At 41.7% G+C, this 22,914-nt stretch overlaps 1 protein-coding gene across 4 annotated transcripts in view; it reads right to left on the bottom strand.

The window, feature by feature from the left end:
* Positions 1-22,914, bottom strand: part of gcgra (glucagon receptor a) — a 72,511-nt gene that overhangs the window by 6,814 nt on the left and 42,783 nt on the right. For 3 of the 4 annotated variants that reach the window (XM_060897328.1, XM_060897327.1, XM_060897329.1), the window contains 9 exons: positions 12,671-12,822; positions 11,165-11,261; positions 8,591-8,698; positions 8,394-8,497; positions 8,185-8,291; positions 7,790-7,949; positions 6,602-6,770; positions 5,715-5,775; positions 1,740-1,809 (listed from right to left, as the gene is read on the bottom strand). In XM_060897328.1, coding sequence (XP_060753311.1) covers positions 1,740-1,809; positions 5,715-5,775; positions 6,602-6,770; positions 7,790-7,949; positions 8,185-8,291; positions 8,394-8,497; positions 8,591-8,698; positions 11,165-11,261; positions 12,671-12,721 — 927 coding nt within the window. In that variant the 5' untranslated portion in view covers positions 12,722-12,822. Of the gene's footprint in view, positions 1-1,739; positions 1,810-5,714; positions 5,776-6,601; positions 6,771-7,789; positions 7,950-8,184; positions 8,292-8,393; positions 8,498-8,590; positions 8,699-11,164; positions 11,262-12,670; positions 12,823-14,730; positions 14,756-22,914 lie in introns of those variants that run through there. The other variant, XM_060897330.1, reaches the window with a different exon arrangement.

The following is a 22,914-nucleotide window of genomic DNA, read 5'->3' as shown; positions in this document are numbered from 1 at the left end:
ATTATGTCACGTTAAGATAACACAACCGTGACATCTGTTTGCTCAGATGGCATTCATGCGTGGAAAGCTGCAGGAGCATGCGTCGAACGTTCAACAGTTAGTTTAATGTATGAAACGGGCAGGAAACGTGACATTGCTACAATGGCAAACCTTCAACCTCTCAACCATTCCTGTGAGAATCTGAGACTGTGCGAGAGAAGAAACCGAGGTGCGTTTGCCAAACGTCTGTCTGAGCCACTGGCACTTAAAAGCAGTGAAGAGGTTCATGAAAGCCGTGAAATACATCAAACTATAAACACAACTGGGTTTTCTGACTGCTGACGACGTGTAGCGGCTGACCTGAGCATTCAGAATATCATCATAAGGTGTGGGTGTTAAAAATGAGCGCTGTGAATTGGGTATCCGTGAGAATGAAGCAACTAGAGAAACCATGTAACAGTTAGACCACTTCAGTTTTGCAAGGACTGAGCGCTGAGATTCTTTTCCTTCACGCATGCCAGGGGCTGCTGTTTTGGAGGTTTTTACACCTGGTCACTTCACGCGTTTTCTGTGATCAGATAGCTATCAGATGGTAAAAAGACCAGGTCTAAATGCCCTCTGAAACGTTTTGGAGACGGATATAAATCCGATCGCTCAAACCACTTCAGGAGGTGGTCTGGGACGCGTTTCAGATGAAACTGGACAGGTGTAAATGAATGTGGTTGTTCAAGCCACATACGTCAGCGCTATACTCCTCCCAAACGGAAGTACGTCACTCGCAGGTGACTCACGAGTCGTGCATCACGCCAGAAACGATTATGTTTTCCCATCAGTTCTGGCTCCGATCTTTCACCCAGGCGTCTCGTTTGGTCTTAAAATGTGCTGCTGCCACCAGCGAAAATGCAGCAAACTGTAAATGCTGTTTTTTGTAGCAACCGCATACACCAAAGTGTGTTACATCTCAATTACCCCGGAAATGAGGTAAAATATATTAGCATTTTGGGCGGGAGTAGAAAGATCGGATCGATATCCGATTCGCCGAGACGCGTTTATGTGGCCTAATGTAAATGGAACAGTTTTAACAAATCAGACAGCTATCAGATCAGAGACAACACATGAAGTGACCGGGTGTAAAAAGGCCCTTTAATAACCACGCATGCAGATACTGCTACGAACACTCAGCTAGGCTACGGCACACCGTCTGCTCGATACATGGTTTAATGCCAGATATCTTCAACATAACATTCACACAGCAGCAACTAACATAACCAGACCCGAGTAACATAGATGCCCGTGACTGATTAATACCAAGTAGGTAACTCATTTAGCTATCTGTCTCAACAAGTACCAAAAGTGTGTATTTGTACTTACACTCGAGCTGAAAAACATTTTATTGACGCGGCTCTAATGACAGCAATCAGCGATCGGATCGGATGTAATGACTTAAGTGCTGCAGAGTCAAAAGTAGTCCATTAAACAATTTGACACCATTTATCTCCATAGCCTCGGTGATTACAGGACAGGCAAGAGGACTGTGTAACTGCACGTTTCCTGTGGCGACACTTTATGTGGAGCGCAGCGCACGATTGGCTCAGAGAGGTGTTTAGCTTTTAGTCATTTCACACAATAATCATGTTTAAGTAGCTTTATTATCCATATCAAACAGTTAGATCTGCACATGAAACTGAAGCTGAAGGACTACGAGTGGCTGAAGCGCTGATAAACATACAGTAAAGTGATGGAAACAGACAGACTCTCACCAGCACTGCCAGTAGGATGGGGGAACGAATAATCCACCAGTATCCCATGTTTATGTTCTGCTCCCAGCAACTGAAGACAGAAGACATTTTGCACACAAAAGAAGTAATGTCAGAATTTTGATTGCAGTCTATAGCCATTTAACATTTTAATGTTACTTTAGAAAGTTTAACTACTTTATGACTTTGTTCTGTTTAGGTACAGTAATTAGGTACAGCTAATGTTCTCGAGCTCTGAGGGAACTTCTAGACCAGTGTTACTCATTGCGCGGCTCGCGAGCCTCCTGCGGCTCGCCAAGCTTTAATATGCGGCTCGCATGGCAGTAAATAATACGATGATATGATCATGTGGTTAAAATGTATTTTTCATTTAAATAACATTAAAAACAATCAGGGAAGCATAGAAAAATGAATGTGCTCTATTACAAATAATAATATATATTATTTAGATTTATATATATTATATATTAATAATATATATTATTTAGATTTATATTTAGATTTGACTCGTCACTGACTCACTGCGTTCTGCACAATAGCCAGTTTTTTGCGGCCTGCCAGAAGCTAGTTTGTGTTTCATGCTAGTTAACAACTTGTGTTTACTGTACACACGGACTTAAAAAATGGATCGATTTCTTATCAAACAATCCCGCGCACAAAATGAACAGCAACAAAGCAATGTGACGGTGACAAAAGAGGTAACTGATGAGGAGCATGCGTCATCCGCAACTCGAGTAATTATTGTATTGCAATATTGTACATTGTATTTAAGCAGATAAGCTATTTAAGACTGAATAACTTGGCATACTTTGCGGTGAAAGTGGCTCTCCTATTGACTTTGTCCTATTAGTGTGGCTCACATGAAAAAAATAGTGAAGACCACTGTTCTAGATGCTTCATTCATAAAAAATAAGCTATATTTTGTCACACAGCAGCATGGTGGTGCAGTGGGTAGCATTGCTGTGTCAACTTGCTCTCTGTGCAAAATTTTGTACGTTGTTCTCATACCCTTGTGGGTTTTCTCATGGTGCTGTGGTTTCCTTTCCACCTCCCAAATGCACAGTTTCTCTTGCTCACACTCAGTGTTCGTGGCATAGACTCAGGCATTATTTTGATCCTGACCAGGATAAAGCACTGACTAAAGAGGGATGAATGAAACCATCATGCTGCCTTTTATTGAATCATTTTCAGAACAGGGGGGCACGGTGGCTTAGTGGTTAGCACGTTTGCCTCACATCTCCAGGGTTGAGGGTTCGATTCCCGCCTCCGCCTTGTGTGTGTGGAGTTTGCATGTTCTCCCCGTGCCTCGGGGGTTTCCTCCGGGTACTCCGGTTTCCTCCCCCGGTCCAAAGACATGCATGGTAGGTTGATTGGCATCTCTGGAAAATTGTCTGTAGTGTGTGAGTGTGTGAGTGAATGAGAGTGTGTGTGTGCCCTGTGATGGGTTGGCACTCCATCCAGGGTGTATCCTGCCTTGATGCCCGATGACGCCTGAGATAGACACAGGCTCCCCGTGACCCGAGGTAGTTCGGATAAGCGGGAGAAAATTAAAGAATGAATGAATGAATGAATTTTCAGAACACTACTGGTTCATATGTTATTTTTAATGGTAGTCATGTAAAAAAAAAAAAAAAAGCTTTGAGCAGCATGAGTTTTTGCAGACCCCAGGCCTGTGGACAAGCCCCATTATCAGACTATAGCTACTGATGAGGAGGATTTTGGTGCTGGAACCCAGTGGGAAACTCACTATGGAAAAATAGTGTGGCAAAGTGACAAGACATGATGTAAATCATGCCTCAGACCCAGCGGACCCATTGTATCATATCTCTAACACATTCTCTTTCAACAGAAGTTGCTTCACTGTGATAAAATGCACTTCACAGATAACAGGCTTTTTAAAGACAGAGACAGTCTAGAATCCAAAGGTGAAATAAGGCCAAACCGATCCACAGGGAGGTTTATATGAAAACAGCAGGTCCTAAGAGCAGCAGGTGGGCTGAAGAACGAGCAACAGTGCATGCCAACTCATCCACATCACCATGAGAGTGAATAGATGCAATGTGCAGGTCAGACCTGACCCAAAGAGGAGAGAATGCACAATGACATTTAAAGGACTTATGTAACAACTGAACAGACTCCAAAACTACTTTCAGCTAGCTTCTTCCAGTCTTCATTTTTTATATTATAGTGACAGATGAGCTTCAGTGTCATTATCCAGGAATGCAGATTATCATACAGACCAGGGCTCTTAAACGTCTGCAGCCAAAGACCTGCTTCTGACCTAAAAGATTTCCCTGAATCATTTATTCCAAACAAAGTTGCCGCGTTTAATGAAACAATTTGAGACAAGTAACTGAACAATACGCTGAGACTTGAAAGGATTTATAAACCCTGATCTTTGTAAATGGCTCACCACAAATCACAGTACCGGTGCAAAACTGTGCCAGGTTCGGTACCACTTTTATTACATCATAAACTAACAAGACAGACATCCTTATTTATATTACTAATAAGTAAGCAAAGAGCATCAGCCATAGAGTGTAATTTACGTCCCGAGAGCCATCCGGAGCATAAGAAGGGCCGTGTGATTTACACGCTTAGCTGCAGAAATGGTGAGAACGCAACTCACAGCTAGTCCTTCAAAAGACAAGCAGCTTGTCTGCCCAGCATCACTGTCACAGGCAGAGTAGTTACCATGACGTAGCTCATGTTCTTGTGCCTTGTAAGTCTTTTACGTGCTTGATCTGTTATACAACAGCTGCTTTTGAGGCAGAGTGATCGCCCTCTGGCTTTGGGCTGCATCCAGAAACAAAGTCACGCTGGATGCTGTTTTAAACACGTAATGAACTCACTCGGCATCTGACAAGAAGCACTTCACCATGTTCTTTGAGACAAAAATAGGAACTGACATTAATTCTGAGAAACACTTTTTAAAAATAGGTTAAATTTAGATCCTTATACGGTTCTTTGGTTTGTTTCCCCAGAGGAACCCTTAATTTAAAGATTTGTGGTGTTTCCCTAACACAAAGGGCTCCTCTGTCCTGAAGACATCTCTGTCAGAAAAAAAACATCAGGTTACAGATAGTGTTAATTTCGTCAGACGAGATGAGACGAAATATGTTCGTCAACAACCTTTTTTTCATGACATAAGCCCTATTCGGACAGGATTAGTTTTACGTGGGGACGTGGAGTAATGCAATTTTACCTCAGGACGTCTGTAATATAAATTGGCCAATTCGCACGGGACAAGACATCTCAGTAAAAGTAGCAGAAGTGGGAGGGGTAACTCGCTTTATGCACCACAGTAACCTCCTTGTCGTCATCTGCGTATGACGTTGCTTCCTGTTATCACGTGCGCTAACAGACAACATGGCGCCTCCATGCTTGCAAAACGCGCCAAAAACTACTTTTAAACAGGAAATGACGGAATTTTACAGGCTCTTTTATTGTACATGACAGCTTATGTCCCGATGACCGGTCTTTGCATTACGATTAAAAGCAGCATCAATAAAGTAAAAAATGTGATGTGTAGTCAAGTTCGAGTGAAACATACAGTATGTGAAACACATTTTTTTTACTGAAATGTTTATCAGTAATAATCTCAGTAATAATGTGTTATTTTAAAAAAGACTACAATTTTTTGACTAAAACTAGACTAAAATTAAAAGACTTTTAGTTGACTAAAACTTGACTAAGATACCTTGAGTTTTCTTTTGACTAAAACTAGACTAAAATTAAAAGACTTTTAGTTGACTAAAACTTGACAAACAAAAAAAGATATGTGAATGACTAAATATGACTCAAACTAACAAGGACATTTGGCACAAGACTAAGACGAAGACTAAATTAAAAATAGGTGACGAAATTAACACTAGTTACAGATTTTACAGGTTACAGACCTCCTTAATGCACACTGGAAGTTTTGAGAAGGTAAAATTGAACTGACACTTCATATTTCGAGATGTATTAAGAACTTACTTCTCGTTCTCGTAGATATATTTCACGATGACCCAGGGTAGAACAAAGATCAGTGGAGCTCCTGTTGGAAAGAGAAACAACACAGAACACAAACATTATTTGGAAACCATTATATCTGAGCGGAATGACACGTACTAATTATTAAAAAATGTACACTAGGGGTGTATCGGAATATTTGGGTGGAAGAGTTGCAGGTTTTTTTTTTTCACAAAAGTCACACAAGTGAGAGGTTTTAATTTGGAAAACAAGATGGTACTCTGGTTAAAGGTGCGGTGCACGATGTATGAGAAATGCTTCAGAAAACTGAGTCGGGCTGACTAACAAAACAAACGTGTAGCCAATCAGCAGAAAGAGGCGTGTCTTGTCAATATGTGGCGGAGAGAGTGTACAGTGCGCATGTCTGACATTAACCCTCTGTCGTTACCTCTGCCTCGGGTTCTAAGTGTCGAACGTCGTCTTCCGCGTGAAACGGAGCTAAAACTTTCACGGTACAACACACAGTACTACAAAAACACATCTGTATTACCATAGTATTAATCATTGTGTTCATTTATTGATAAAAATTATCAATTTTTTTATTAATTATCAATGGGTTAGGGGCGTGTTTGTTTTGGTGATTTCAAATGTCAACATTGGCTTTTAAACATCGCACACCTCACCTTTAAGACCAATTTCGAACTGGAGTGATGTAGCTAAGATTAAAATGTCGAAGTCAGAGTTAGCACACCATGCTGACACTGCTACCGATTCTACAGCTGTTTTGAGGGGAATAGTTTGGGTTTAAATCTGAACAGAGATTTATTTTGATCATGCTACATATATAGATATGTATTGAATATAGCCTCAAATCTGTGAACGTTTCCAAGCCAGGTCAGTGAAGGCCTCACCCCAGCCGATACACAGGTAGACGCTGAAGTGGTTCCCTTCGGTCAGCACCGTGACTGCCAGCAGGTTGTGCAGGTATATTCCCTCCACCAGCAGCCAGTGGCTGTTTGCTATGATACTGTACTGCATCATCACTACAGCAATCCTACAGCCAACATCCATCTGTAAAACCTAGACAACATACAAAGTAAATAGTACAAATGAAAATAAAATAGAAAAGGAATGTAAAAGAAAGGGTTTATAAAGAAAGTAGGGAGTAATTACAACATCTTTAAGAAAGGCTTTAAGAAATGGTGTCTCTGAATGCAGCGTTATAACAATAAAGAAAATAGATCTACTTATAACAATGAAAACGCCTTGCTGTGTAAACAGTATACAGTAAACAGAAATAACACTCACAAACCATATTTAAATAACACTTCCTTTTGAAAGCACTGCCCTGATTAACCTTATTGTAACTAACAATTAAAGACAATTATCTAGTATTACAAAGGATGTTGTTTTGATTCCTCCCTCAGGACGAGACAAGCAAATGACCACAAATTTAATGTATTAAGCTGCTGGAATGTTTGTCGGATATGTCTAACAGGGGACATACGATTACAGTGTGTAGAAAAAGGGAATAAACAATTATAGACCTCGTGCTCTCTCTCTCTCTGTCTCTCTCACTCTCTCTCTCTCAATATCTCACTCTCTCTTTGTCTCTCTCTCTCTCTTTCTCTCTCTCTGTCTCTCTCTGTCTCGCTCTCTCTGTCTCTCAATCTCTCTCTCACTCTCTGACTCTCTCTCTTTCTCTCTCTCTCTTTCTCTCGCTCTCTCTTTCTGACTCTCTCTCTGTCTCTCTCTCTCTCTCTCTGTCTGTCTCTCTCTGTCTCTCTCTCTCTCTCAATATCTGTCTCTCTCTGTCTCTCAATATCTCTCTCTCTCATTCTCTGTCTGTCTCTCTCTCTCTCTCTCTCTCTCTCTCAATCTCTCTCTCAGTCTCTCTCTCTCTATCTCTCTCTCTCTATGTGTGTGGTGTGTGTGTGTATATATATATATATATATATATATATATATATATATATATATATATATATATATATATTTAAAAAGTCATAAAAAAGCATCAAACATGGTGTCCTCTTGAATTACAGTGGACAAGGACAATAATAAAATGTACAGGATATAGAAACATGGTGGATTCAGACCTCGTTCCTGACAAACAGGTCCATCTCAAGGTCCGTGGTGGTGCTCGGGTTGATGTTGGGTTTCTCCAACAAGGCGTCTTTGATGAAAATGGTGGCGGCTCGCAGGATGAAGGAGGCAAACAGGTTCATGTGAATGTTGTTCCTCATGCAGTGCAGCTTCCTGAAAATATCACATATTTTTAGTCATTCTGGAGCTCAGGGATGTTTACATGACCACAGGTGATTAAGTCTAATGAGCGCATGTACAAAGACAATATGACTGGAACTCCTCTATTGATCCTTGGGGAAAACCCCAAAGTAATATATATGTCCATTTAATGTATCATCACACAATGGTGTTGACTGTAGGATGTTTATGGCTCCCCATGCACTAATAATCCGAAGGCATGACTTACCTGAAGGCCACAAGGATACCGAGTGCCAGCACCAGCGCTCCCAGTGAGAGGGAATAACCAACAGTGTATATGATCCTGAATTTACTGAGGACCGTGAAATAATATTGCTGTAAACACAGAAGCAGAAATAGTCATACATACATCATTTTTTTCACAGTACATATTGTAAGTGCAATGATGTGGTTTCACTAAAGCATTTTTAGACATACCGTGTCGTTCTGGGCCCGATCGTTATTTTCACACTCATTCGCATTCTTCTGTTTGGCCCACTGACCGTCAGCATTGCACTCCAGATAAACCAGGCCATGTTGGACTGGAAAACACAAAGAGTCACGATGCTGTTGCAGAAAATGCAAAGCAAAAATCATTTGTATCATTTTTCCGGCTCACACACGTGGACTCTCACCTTTTGTGTGCCAGGGCAGGTACTTGGGGCAAGGGACGCTCACCGTGGTGTTGGGCAAACCGTCCGGCCAGCAGGCGTATTTATCAAACGTCCTATTACACACAAGACCTGCAAAACAAAGCCTTTGTAAGTACACTATATGTTTGACTTTTATTTTGTATTTTGGGAATGCATTTCCGGGTCATGGTGCTTTATTGGGTTCAGGTGTATCACTCCATTTCCTGATTGGTAGTGTGTAGACCAAGAGGGGGGGAAGTAAGTGGGAAAGCTTACTTTCTGTTGACCGGAATCTTTATTGATGTATTTTAAGAGGGCTTTCACATAGACTTCAACATAATCAGACAACAAGTGTGTCTTTAGTGTTTTGCATGATCATCGTATGCTTTTTTGTTTATGAGTTTGTAGTTTTCGTCAGTCTGCACAACATGTATGTCGTCTCGCCAATAAACGTGATCGAGGACCAAGTGGAACGGGTCAGCAACATTTCTTCCTGCTACTGCACTTCGCCTCTCAGCGGTTACAGGGTGCCGCTATAGCCATGTACAGTATAATCAGGAGTCAGAGATCACGTATGGTTTCCCCCTAATCTTTATACTATACTTTGTCTACACAGGTCTCTTGATATAATGAGACTCGAGTACTACAATTCACTCCTGTTTGGTGGGCGTCTTGCTTGCTGATACATCCTTGGATCGAATCCAGAATGCCACATTACAAAACCTTTGTAATGATCAAATTCTGAAAAAGTACTGTATTTTCCGCACTATAAGGCGCACCTAAAAGCTTTAAATTTTCTCAAAAATCGTCCGTGCACCTAATAATCCGGTGCGCCTAATGTGTGCACTGAGTTATGTCCAAATTTGTCCAAATTTGGTCAATTTCATATTTTTTCACATATGGATGCTATTGGTCAGTCCCCACATGGGTCTGTTATTTTTACAAGTTATTAACCAATCTAAAGTCTTGAAAATAGCTTGAGCGCAAATCTCATAACTCCATTGGACACTTCAACTATCCACCTCTTCCTCACTCCGCGGGAGAGCTTCACGGCATATTTCTCCTCAAGAAGAGTCGCAACGAATCAACACGTCTTCTGAGGTAAATGTCTTCAAAACACTGGGCTCAAAGAAAAAAAAATCTTGACCCCCGCTAGTTCTGGTGCTCGTCTGAGGACAGGAATTTAGTGCAAGACAATCCACTGCAACGTGGACTAAACCCTGTGTACTGCAGATAAGGTACGGCGTTTTTTTAATTTCCTGAAAAATAACAGTTTTGGAGATACGAGGATTCCGTCTGATTTGTTTCTTCCTAACCATTATGCGCTCCACACTCCAGTCCAGTAGGTGGCAGTAAATGCACCTTAAGTTGGTTTGCCATCCACCAATAAAAATCAGAAGAAGAAAAAGACAACATTTGTTTGTCTAAGGACCGCTGAAAATGGCACCAGTGAAGAGACATGCTTACGAGGCACAATTCAAACTACAGGCTATCAGTTACGCGGTAAATGGGAATAGAGCAGCTGCGAAAGAATTCAACATCAATGAATCTATGGTTCGGAAGTGGAGGAAGCTCGAAAATGAACTGCGCCAAGTTAAGAAGACACAGTAGATGAGGACTTTGACGGATTTGTGGGAGAAGATTGATTAAAAAATAATGTGTTTGTATTGTTAAATAGTAGAATAAAGTTGAACTAAACTCACTGTTTTGCTTCCGTTAGCTTTTTTTTTTGTAGACCGTATGTTTTAGCATGCGCCTTATAATACGACACGCCTTATGTATGGGTTAAGTACAGAAATACTTAAAAATCCTGTACCCCGTAATTGAGACTGCGCCTTTTAATTCGGTGCGCTTTATAGTGCGGAAAATACGGTAGCTCAAGCCTTTTGAGTAACCACTATGATTTGAGGTGATTTGAACCAGCTTCAAGTCATAAAATATCTTGAAGCAGCTATGGAATGAATAAATAGTAAAAGTATCTTCTCTCACCGGTTTGAGAGCTTAGATTTCCTCTGCACCAGGACATAGTACCACCTGGGATCGGATGTTGGGATCAGAATGAATAAGCATTGAGTATTGAACCAACACGCAATACTTACGAGTAACGATATATCAAATCCACTGCAGCGGCGTCTAAACACACGCTATGCATAAAATCTGACCTTTTATGACCATCAAATAGTAAAACGGTCAGTATTACACAGCGCTTACATTTTAAATGGGTAATACGTTTAAATAACGATATTGAACATTTCCTTTCTTTCTTTTAACACTTTCTTTTAAAAGTCCTTTAAACCTCTAAAACCTGTTTATTTTCAGATTTCTGGACACAACCGTACTGTTTTTGTTGGATATACAGTATGGGCCATAAAATTGCCTCAAATGGAAGAGCATCAAAAGAAAGAATCTGTTCTTAAATAAAAGTCTGATCTCTAATCAGAGGTTGGCTTTCCTGAGGGTGCTACAGAAGCCTAGTAGGTAGCGTGGAGTTCAAACGAAGTTAAAGGGTCTTTGATCAGACCATCAGTCCTCCTACAGTAGGCACAGCTCTGAAAGGAAACCCAGAAAGAAGCTCACCTGTGACTGGTGTTTCTCTGCTGATATTCTTGAGACACTCATCTTGGTAATTTATCCACTCTTTCATTAAAAGTTTCATGGACATGGCAGAAGACACCTGTGAGACAAGCAGGGACGACAACGCGACGATTAAAAAGAAGCCAAGCACCGCAGGACCGAATTCTATGCTAATGCTTTTATTGCTGAAACAGATAGAGGTAAAGCTGTAACATTACAGTGAATTGTTTAGGAGTTCAGTTTCTCTTTTTAAATTAAAGAGAGTAAAATAAGAGGCTGTTGATCGCTGCTATAAACTTGTTATTAACAGGACCTTTGCTTTCATGTCTACTGTGTGTCTGGTGATACACACATTTCTTTCAAGTTGATGGCCTTCTCTTAAAGGTGGGGTCTCCGTTGTTTGAGAAATGCTTCAGAAAACTGCGTTGGGCCGCCAAACAAAACAAAAACAAAACTAACTTGTAGCCAATGAGCAGAAAGGGGCGTGTCTTGTCAATATGGGCGGAGAGAGTGTTCAGTGCGCATGTGTGACATTAGCAGAAAGCGGTTTTAACACCGACATGGAGGATAAAAACAAAGAAAGAAAGTGAAGAAAGGCTTACGATAAGGTAAGAAGTAGGACGTGTTAATATAGGATCAGCTTTCCAGCGCTGGAGAGAACTGAAGGAGCAGGAAGTTGGTCACATATTCACAGATTGGAGTTTCCTGAGTCAATAACTCCTGAGCTAAACGCTGTTACTACACAAATAACACCTCTTTTCTATCGTAGTAATGTAGAGACGCAGCTACAACCGTGTTTTGTGTAGTAACAGTGTTTAGCTCAGGAGTTATTGACTCGGGAAACTCCAATCTGTGAATATGTGACCAACTTTACTTAAGACGCCGAGGCGCTTTTTTCCTTCTCGATAGGTGAGTAACGTTGGTTTTGTTTTGTTACACAGAACTAATATATGCCTTTGTCCTTTACATGATTATGCTTGTGTGTCATTTTTGCTTGTTTATTTATCTGCAATCGTATTGTTCTTCCCTTCAGCTATGATAAAGACACATTTCTTTCCATTAGTTGCCTGGGTTACGTATGTATGTGTGGGCGGAGCTATCGATACAGGGGTGGGACCCATTTGGGTTAGGGGCGTGTTTGTTTTGGTGATTTCAAATGTCAACATTGGCTTTCAAACAACGGAGACCCCACCTTTAAGCAATGTATAGATTTGGAAAATCCTGTTGTCTTGTTGGTAAACAACACTCCACTGTATGTCTCATGGCTGTGTGTCTCATTACCCAGGCAGATAGAGCTGGAAACACGTCTGCAGGGACCAACGAGTCGGCGGCTTTTCTCACAATCTTATATTTGATTCGAGTGTGTGTTTTATTCCTCTTATTAATAATTCATTCGGTTCCTTTGTAAATTTAATCTGTTGTTGATATGCAGAAAGCGTGAAGACGGATTTCGACGATCTTCAAGAGGCTATTTAGAATGGAGGGAGACAGAGAGATATTTAGGCTGACCTGAGTGCAGGAGAGGAAAATGAACAGGCCCAGAAGAAGCGCCTGTGACATCCCTTAGTCGTGGTGCTGCTGACGTTAGGTGGGGGACCTGAGGGAGGCTGAGGTGGGAATCACCTCATAGGAATCCTTTAGGGGTTACCACACTGCCTAAACTGAACACACACACACACACACACACACACACACACAGAATAATCTTTGTAAAAATCAACACCCACTTTACTTACACGTGTGTCTAAGAAAACAAATCGTTTTACAGACTTGCTTTAGCTTGTACAATAAGATGCCTGTACAACTGGACATATTGTGTATCTTCATCTCTCTGCTTTCAGAAACCCTAACACCTGTGGAACCCTAACACTTGTGGAACCCTAACACCTGTGGAACCCTAACACCTGTGGAACCCTAACACCCGTGGAACCCTAACACCCGTGGAACCCTAACACCTGTGGAACCTTAACACTTGTGGAACCCTAACACCTGTGGAACCCTAACACCTGTGGAACCCTAACACCTGTGGAACCCTAACACGTGGAACCCTAACACCTGTGGAACCCTAACACCTGTGGAACCCCTAACACCTGTGGAACCCTAACACCTGTGAATCCACCAAGAGAGAGTATGAATTGAAAAAGAAGATGGAATGATACAGAAATGACAGTCATGCAGTTATCGTTATTTAGGACCAAATATACAAGGTGAATGTAACTAAAACTGAACGATGGCTAAAACGGCTTACTTACTCTTCACAAGAAAATGAAATATATTAAACAGAGTAAAACGCTTACATACTTTAATCTACTTAGACTAACAAATTTGTTGTTCTGATAAACATATGTGGGAAGTCATGGCCTAATGGTTAGAGAGTTTGACTCCTAACCCTAAGGTTGTGGGTTCGAGTCTCGGGCCGGCAATACCACGACTGAGGTGCCCTTGAGCAAGGCACCGACCCCCTCCAACTGCTCCCCGGGCGCCGCAGCATAAATGGCTGCCCACTGCTCCGGGTGTGTGTTCACGGTGTGTGTTCACTGCTGTGTGTGTGTGTTCACGGTGTGTGTTCACTGCTGTGTGTGTGCACCTTGGATGGGTTAAATGCAGAAAACGAGTTCTGAGTATGGGTCACCGTACTTAGCCGTATGTCACGTCACTTTCATATGCTCTTTTATTTTAATTTTTTTATTTGATATCATACACATCCCATCTCCCTGTTCACGATGGGCAGATGTTCCTGATGGGTCTAATCATGAGCGGAATGATGAACAGAAGTCAGTATTAAGTTTTTGTTTATGTTAAGCAGCGTTAACTCATGAAAATGTTCCCGTTACTTGGTAAGAAAGGTTTCGCAAGTCTACAGTATGTAGTGAAAAGCTCACTGAAGCAGTAACGTTGATCCCGTATTTGTTCCTCAAAATGTCAGCGTTTATACAGCGTGAGGTCACATTTCACCATCATATCCGTCATAAATAAAGTTTCTAAAAATGACTATCCGTCCTTTATCGGATCGGTTGAGCATGAAATGATCACCCAGTTTAATTCAGCAAAGCGATCAGATGGAAGAGCATCCAAAAAAAAATAAAATAAAATAAAATGAAACACTCCGGAAATGGAGCATCCAGTGTTGGTGCAGTCTGAGGCTCTGTGATGGTGTTTATCAGCTGACCTAAAGATCTGTAGTGTGTATAAACAGCTCCAGCCTTCAGTAAGGTAATGTAGAGCACTCTGAGTCTCAAACAATTAGGAAAACTACATAGAGATAACGTGAACACACACACACACACACACACACACACAAATAGTAGCGTACTAACAAGAAAAGAAATTTCATTCGGCACCAATCAGCTGTTGCAGCTGTACCTTTTAAAATGAATACTAAAAGTGTGTGTATGTGTGTGTGTGTGTGTGTGTGTGTGTGTGTTTGTTGGTTCCTCAAGTGTAAAAAAAACAACAAGGTTATGGGTTTCAGACATACAATTTTCCTTGCACGTGTGTGTTTGCACGTGTGTGTTTGCATGTGTGCGTTTGCACGTGTGTGTGCATGATGATCACTGCCACTCACTCACCTGCAGTCGGAGAACCTCTGAAGTCGGAGAACAGAACGAAATCTGAAACGTTTCTGCAAAAAACACCTTTACCATGGAAACATTTTTAGCTAAAACGTTTCAAATTCCATTCTGTTCCAGTCTCTGGCCAACAAAGGGTCGTGTGGAGCTGCTAAAATTACCGCATGCATGCTTTGATTTTTTTTTCCAGCACTCATCGTGAAAAAAAGCTAACAAAAAACAAGGCCAGTGTTTAAGGAGGTTATCGGAGGTCTGCGTAGCGGCCACGCTCGCTTAAAGGCTCTTAGTGTCACAGCACATGTAGATTGCACTCGATCCCAATCTCCACGCTTCAAAGCAGCACGACTCAAGCAAAAAACGTTCTCCTTCGTTAACCACCGCCGAATGCTACCGTGTGTGGTTTTTTGTTTTTGTTTTTTTTTTATTGCAAACTGCAAATCCTTGGCCTATTTCTCAAGCCACGGTTTCCTCCAGCATATCTGATTCAAATCTTTCTACATAATCCGGGGTACAAATCAGCAATGATGCAAAACTCAGCATGCAGATGTGTCTAATAAAAAAACAAAACAGACAGTAACCAAGAAACCACAACTGTACAGTATATCATGGGAAAGAGCAACACTTTGCATCTCTAATCTCTATGTAACACAAATCGCATCGCAAACACATTTCCACAAACTGGAAAAAAAAAAAAAAATCTGTTAATCTTAAGCATCTGTTAATCTTAAGCTTCAGCTGTGGCTACTTGCATCATCAAGGTCATGGAATGCTTGCGCAACTGAAACCGAGTCTATAATGAAACGTAATCAGTTATTATGCATGTGAGATAAAAACACTCGGTTTATTTATGTTATCGATCTAAAAGCAGTCGACGCTGCGCTTTCCGTCATATTAAGCGTTAAATCGTCCTTGATAGCCACCATGATAGATCGGACGTTCTGATACTTTTTTTAATCCAAACCAGTTCACATTGGACTAATTGTAATGTTACACATCGAGTTTGACACCCGTGGGTTACAGTGTCTGAAAGGTTCTGAGGTGGTTGGATGGATTAAAACACACGAACTGCTCATAACTCGTGTGTTTTTTTCCACAGTGTTTGTATGAGCCTTAAGAAGAGGAAGTTTCAGAAGCGTCTAGACGGCTGACTCGTGACCGAGACAGAACGAGCCTCTTGCGAGGTCATGTAAAGTTCGTCACACACAACCCGGGAAATTCCCACAACTAAACTGGGTCACAGCTCATATGCTGCTGCTGCTGAGGTAAAAACGAGCATCTATACGGTACATCCTGTGACGAGCGATAGCTGCCGATATCTGTTCTTTTTTTTAATGACTCGGTATAAAGTGCCTCCGCTGCTCTGATAAGTCAGGTCATAATCTTTACCGTACATCAGTTTACTCAGATGGCTTAACAAGGTTAACCAATTTGAATGGAGATCAGTAGATCTTCCCATAGCAGACAGAACAAGTCAATCATTAACCACAAAACAGCGCACTGGAGTCTGTCCATTCCAGTTCATTCATAACCACAACAAACATACAGCAGGTCAAGAGACGAAGGATCTTACTGTAGCTGAGAAGTACAGAAGAATCAGCCTTTATTTTGTTAAGTATACATGACATGTTCATCCATGATACAACAGCCCTGGAAAAGGTTTGGTTAAGGGCGTTACTTAAGAGACTAACAGGGGCAGCTTGGCAGTACTGGGGCCTCGAACCCCCAACCTTCTGATCAGTAACCCAGAACCATCACTGTTGAGGCACTACATCCTACAGCTACAGGAAAAAATATAACGACAAGCAGACCACAAATGAGCGTGTCGGTCTTTAGCACTATTCAGAAGGACACGAGCAGCGTGTAGTACAGTTGTTACGAACAGTTGTACCGCTGAGCAGTCTGTAGAAATCACAGAGATGGGGATGAGTTCATGATGCTCACACATCGCCATTTAATACGTACACGCTCGCTGTAATGCGCTTGAGCACTAAAACGTTCACCTGCCCCGACCTGGGCTAGGAACACTCACTCACTCGTTTTCTACCGCTTATCCGAACTACCTCGGGTCACGGGGAGCCTGTGCCTATCTCAGGCGTCATCGGGCATCAAGGCAGGATACACCCTGGACGGAGTGCCAACCCATCACAGGGCACACACACACTCTCATTCACTCACACAATCACACACTACGGACAATTTTCCAGAGATGCCAATCAACCTACCATGCATGTCTTTGGACCGGGGAGGAAACCGGAGTACCCGGAGGAAACCCCCGAGGCACGGGGAGAACATGCAAACTCCACACACGGAGGCGGGAATTGAACCCCCAACCCTGGAGGTGTGAGGCGAACGTGCTAACCGCTAAGCCACCGTGACCCCTGCTAGGAACACAATAAATAAAATAAAACTCCAGACATTTTAGACATCATCTGTTTTAGTGTTTATATTACTGTTTCAACAGCAGACTTTAGAAAACACCAAGTGTTTCTTAGAGCCTTTATACTTCTATTTTTCCTGCATGGAATCTTTACCAACGTATACATTTAGATTTGAATTTACTACCTGTGGTTATTTTTATGGGTGAGAAAAGAAGTCAGATAATATTATTAAAGGTCATATAATGTTTCCAGACTCCTGTGAGTGCAGAGTGTAAAAAAAAAAATGACATGAGTGTTATTATATATGGAGATGCTATGGAAATTAGCATTTACATATTAGCATTAGCATTAGCATTTACATATTAAACATGCAAATGATGAACTGATTACTGTTTCATGGAGTAAGCCAAATATAGTAAGAGATTTAAATAACATCATTCAGCTGATATATTCTCTCTCTCTCTCTCTATGTCTCCCTTTCACAGCCGGTGATTCATCCTTACAGACAACTGCAACCCCTGAGGCTTTGTCTTAACATATTCTGGGATTGTCTATGGGTCCATTGGTCATCACAAGACAATGTGTATACATGAGGCTCCATCAGGGAGAGAGAGAAAATGAGAGACACATAAATAATTCTGTCTGCTTCCTTCGTCAGTGTCGGTACACACCCTCTTCTAATGCAAAGCCTGTTTAATCCGATCTGAATCAATAATCGCTAAAACAAGCTTGCCACAGTGTAAACAGTAGCTTTTTGATTTAATCAGAGGAGCAGGAGAGGGCAAACTGTATGCTGAGCTCCTTTGGAAAAGGGCATCTCGTTTGCTTGCAGGCTCGCACACAAATAGCGCTGGAGCATACGAGTAGCTCGCCTCAGCTCACGTCACAGAGCATTACATCCAACCCTGATTTAGGTGAGATCTCAACACCTTACTGTATCCTATGAGAAATCCACCATAATAAATATTCCCTTCAGTGGTACATACTGTACATCACAGCATTTTACTGAGCACGTGAAATGAAAAAATGCCAAACTCACACCAAACTTTCTCTCTTTTCACGAGTCAGAGAAAAGCTTTCGTAGCATACATATTTAGCATACGTAGCACGTAGCATCACGTTACATATTCATTACTGCAGCTCGCTATATATTAGGGTCATTCATTTGACGTTCTCAATGCAGAACGTTGCTCCCAAATTGCTCACAGACACAAAGAAGAGCGAATGCATTACGGCACTTCTCATTTCACTTCAGTTTGAAGTGCTCTTATTAGAGCTCGTCTTTACAACGTCTTTACGTGTTAGTTATCACATGTGCAAAGATACTCGAGGACCCTTACAGGTTTAATAGTTTAAGTTTAATAGCTTCTCTCAGTTGGTGTTTTTTGTTGATGGTAGCGTATGTTGGTCTCTAAAATCTCTGAAAGGTGTTCATCTGGGTCGAGATCTGGTGGTTGTAAAAGCCGTAGCATTTGATTTGCATCATTTTCATCCTCATTAAAACATTTAGGAAGGAAAGCCCTTATTATCACCACATATACATTACAGCACAGTGGAATTCTTTTCTTCACATATCCCAACTGAGGAGGTTGGGGTCAGAGTGCAGGGGCAGCTATGATACAGCGCCCCTGGAGCAGGGAGGGTTGAGGGCCTTGCTCAAGAGCCCATCAGTGGCAGCTTGGCAGTGCTGGGGCTTGAACCCCGATCCTCCGATCAACAACCCAGAGCCTTAACCACTTGAGCCACAACTGCGTCAATTTAGTCTGCCCTGTGATGGGGACGTCATGGGGCAGTCGTGCTAGAAGTGACCACTAGGATAAATATATGATATAGCATACAGGAAATTGAATTTGGATTGATTTACAGTGACGCTTCTCTCTAAGGGGGTGAGTGGAACCAAACCATAACTAAATAAATGTCCCACCACAGCATAACGGAGACGATGGACGTCCTCAGTGTTTAAGTCAAGCATTCATTCTGTTCTCTTTCTGCACACCACACATGCAGTCAGCTCCTTCTTCGAGAATATGGTGAAGGATGAATCACTAAAGTCTTAAAAATGCCTTCCGCTGGCAACGAGAGATTTATACACTGCAGCCCTACTGTACTTCGTCCATGACCACTGGCTGCATTTACACTGCAGTCCTTCCACACATGCTGGAATTTAGAAAGTAAGCATCTGACTGGATTCCTCTTTAATGTAACACCATGTTGCTGATAAAGCTGGTATGCTGTTCAGACAAACACAAGCCACCATGCTTTGCTACCAGTGGGAAATTAGCCAACTGTGTTCTTGGCAAACGCTTAGCCTGATGTGACTCATAGCGCTGGAGCTAGAGCATAGAACCTGATGTACTGATAAACCTCAACACCTGAACCTATTTCCAAATTTCAGGTGTTTTTTTTTTCCTGTATGAAATCCAACTCTTCCGCTTACCGAATGTACTGTAATTAGAGGATGAAATAATTATGTCCCTCAAAAGAACAAAGCAGTTACGAGCACTTGTGAGTGCTTTAACCAAGCCATGATTGTGGTACGATGGTTACTGACTATGTTCATTCAAGAGCTCTCTTTCCTTTCATAGTGTTGGACAGTAAATGAACCGAGAGAGGAAAACAAAGCACTTCGCATTGAGTGCACAATATGTGCTGCAATAAAGAGTCTGTTCACAATTACCTCTGTAAAAATAACATCCAGTCCTTACTTTAGTTGTTTGGCTACTTTACAGATGAAGAATATGAGCTCGATTTCATTCCTGCTTCGTCGGACAAAGCATTTAAGGAATATCTGGCATATGCCTGATGATGACTGGTGGTTCTGGTTCAGCACTTTATTGTCAGTACTTCTGTTATTGTGTCACACATCTGGTTCATTGAGTATTAACCGATTTGTTAGAACATGCATAAACTTTACAATAGCTTGAACAAACCTGAAACACATCCGAATCAGTAGCTTAATCTTGAAAGCGCAAAACAGCCCGATTCCGTCGGTGAGGCCGATAACGTGATTGTCGTACTGACCTCACTGCTGTCGCAGCTCAGGATTTGATAAGAAGGTGAACAGAGTTCAGAGATCCTGAGCGCCCTGTTGTAGCATCGCAGGCGGCTCTGAACGCCATGGCAAATAAACGAGGTTGCCGGTGATCTGACTCAGGATCAGCCTCTGCTCTTCTTCTAGACTCGCTGTAAATGAACTTCACGTGTGTCTGGGCTGGTGGATGTTATAAAAATACTGTAATTTTCAGGTCATCCGGACCTGTTTTTCCACAAATGACTGTCTCATCGTGTCTCATCTATTTGTGTCTGAGTAAAAATAACACCGTCCGACTCACAAGCCACCAAAAGAAATGAAATTTGTATCGCAAATCACTGAATGCAATCAATGTGATACCTTTATACTGTAGCTGTGCCGTTTACAGGGTAGTACAAGATGAAGTTCATAGTACGTGAATGTGTACAGATCAGTCACTCGGTCACTAGTTTAAGGACACTTGTCTGTGACTTCAAATGAAGAAAAAAAAAAAACCTGACGTATGACTGCAAACAGTGGATATGTTTATTTTGGCTTCTCCATGGTGTTATAATGAGTATCATTACAGATCAAACATTACTGTTTACTCTGCAGCTCGAGAATCAGAACATTGCATAGAGAGGATCTTTACCTGAAAAACAAAAAAACATGGAAAATGTTTTTAGAAGACGATTTACTTCCTGTCACATACCACATACCCATGTATGTCCAATATGTCCTATGTATGTATCTATTTATGTATCTATTTGTGACCACTATGTCCACTTAGCTGAACACTGCTAAGAAACTGTGTTCATTCTAGTATTACTGCACGCAATATGGTCTGAACATACAGTATTTACATACAGTATTGATACTAGTCGGTCGGCGCTGTTTTTTGTTTACTGTCTTTTAATTGTCTTTTTTGTATTTTGTGTATTGTCTTTTAACCTTTTGTCTGCACTGTCTTGTCCTTCACTGTCTTGTCTGTATTGTCCTACACTGTCTTGTCTGTCTTGTCCTGCACTGTCTTGTCCTGCACTGTCTTGTCTGTCTTGTCCTGCACTGTCTTGTCCTGCACTGTCTTGTCCTGCACTGTCTTGTCTGTCTTGTCCTGCACTGTCTTGTCCTGCACTGTCTTGTCCTGCACTGTCTTGTCTGTCTTGTCCTGCACTGTCTTGTCCTGCACTGTCTTGTCTGTCTTGTCCTGCACTGTCTTGTTCGTATTGTCCTGTCTTTTCTGTCTTGTCCTGCACTGTCTTGTTTGTATTGTCCTGCACTGTCTTGTCTGTCTTGTCCTGCACTGTCTTGTTTGTATTGTCCTGCACCGTCTTGTCTGTCTTGTCCTGCACTGTTTGCACCAGTTGCACTTTATGTGGCTAAGACTACTTACTAAGTCCTAGCCCTGTCTTTGTTCTACTGTATGTAACATTATGATCCTGGAGAAACGTCGTCTCATGTCACTGTGTACTGCAACAGCTATATATGGTTGTAATGACAATAAAAGCTTCTTGTCTTGACTTGACTTGTATGTCCAATATGTCCAAACTCTAACCTGCCCTAGATAACCTTTTACCTATTTTAGGTCCATTGGACAAGTGGCGACTCAGAAGGTTAAGACTCTGGGGTGTTGGTCGGAGTCCAGGCTTCAGCACATCCATGCTGGCACTGTTGGGCCCTTGAACAAAGCCCTTCTGTAGGACTACTGTGTCATGGCTGACCCTGTGCTCTGACCCCAACTTCCTAAGCTGGGATATGAAAAGTATTTCACTGATCTGTATTGTATAACTCACTTCCTCTCTTCTCGTGTGTGGTTTGGGCCATAGCCAAAGTTCCCATGAAATAGTTTTCCCAGCATCAAGAAACTGGATGGAATAAGTAACGTGACATTAACTCACGTTATTGCTTGGCGTGTGGCATTGAGCAAAGCTTCTACACCTGATATGCTGCACCACAACAAAGCGCAAATCCCCGACCACCATTTTCAAGAGAACTGGAGAGTTAATCTTCCTGAGTCCAGAGTCCATAAAAATCCAAACAATATCTCCCAGCTGAAAACGAATGTCACCTGGAGATTGACGCGTTGCATCGCTGCTTGTCTGGACAACTAAGCTATAACTTGCATGCAAAGTGCTGACAGTCTAGAGACACGGCCATAATTGACTCGAAAATCGATCGGACGCGAGTCTTTTCAGCTCGCACGCTGGCTGCAAATGACTAGATAAGGAAATGAAAAGACTAACAAATAGAAAGTCAGAAACGATTCCTCACGGGACAACAACAAGCAATCTGCTGAACATTTGCCCTTGTGTCTAAGTGTTTATCAATCAATCCTAAGTAAACAAAGACCTGCATAAGAAGTGTCTTCCCTTACCGATGACCTTTTAACCACACTATAGAGATACGGAGTGATGATGATGATGATGAGACAGTTCAATAAAGATTATCATGGGTAGAAAATGAGGGTGTGAATAGCATTAAATTGCAGCTTTTGGCTGCCAAATCCAGTTCCATATAGAGCTAAAATGAGACCAGGCAGCTATTTTGGACCAGGCCACTCTTGCTATGCTGAAATTTGAAAGAACTGACAGTGTTTTTTTTGCTGGATCATTAAGCCTAGCTGAATTCCTAAGTAGGAGAGCTGACGTTCAAGGGCAAACCCTTTTTTTTTTTTTTTTCGTTTCCACATAATTACCCTAGCATTCGAAGGTACTTTCTTAGGTTGTTATATTGAACTTGTTCATAAACAGTGTTCTTATTATTTCCACTTGGCTGACTGAGGCTCAGACTGAGACG

Source organism: Tachysurus vachellii, chromosome 21 (assembly GCF_030014155.1).
Source record: "Tachysurus vachellii isolate PV-2020 chromosome 21, HZAU_Pvac_v1, whole genome shotgun sequence".
Taxonomy (NCBI): domain Eukaryota; kingdom Metazoa; phylum Chordata; class Actinopteri; order Siluriformes; family Bagridae; genus Tachysurus; species Tachysurus vachellii.
Note: the sequence above shows the minus strand (reverse complement) of the source record. Positions and strands in the feature narration are given on the sequence as shown.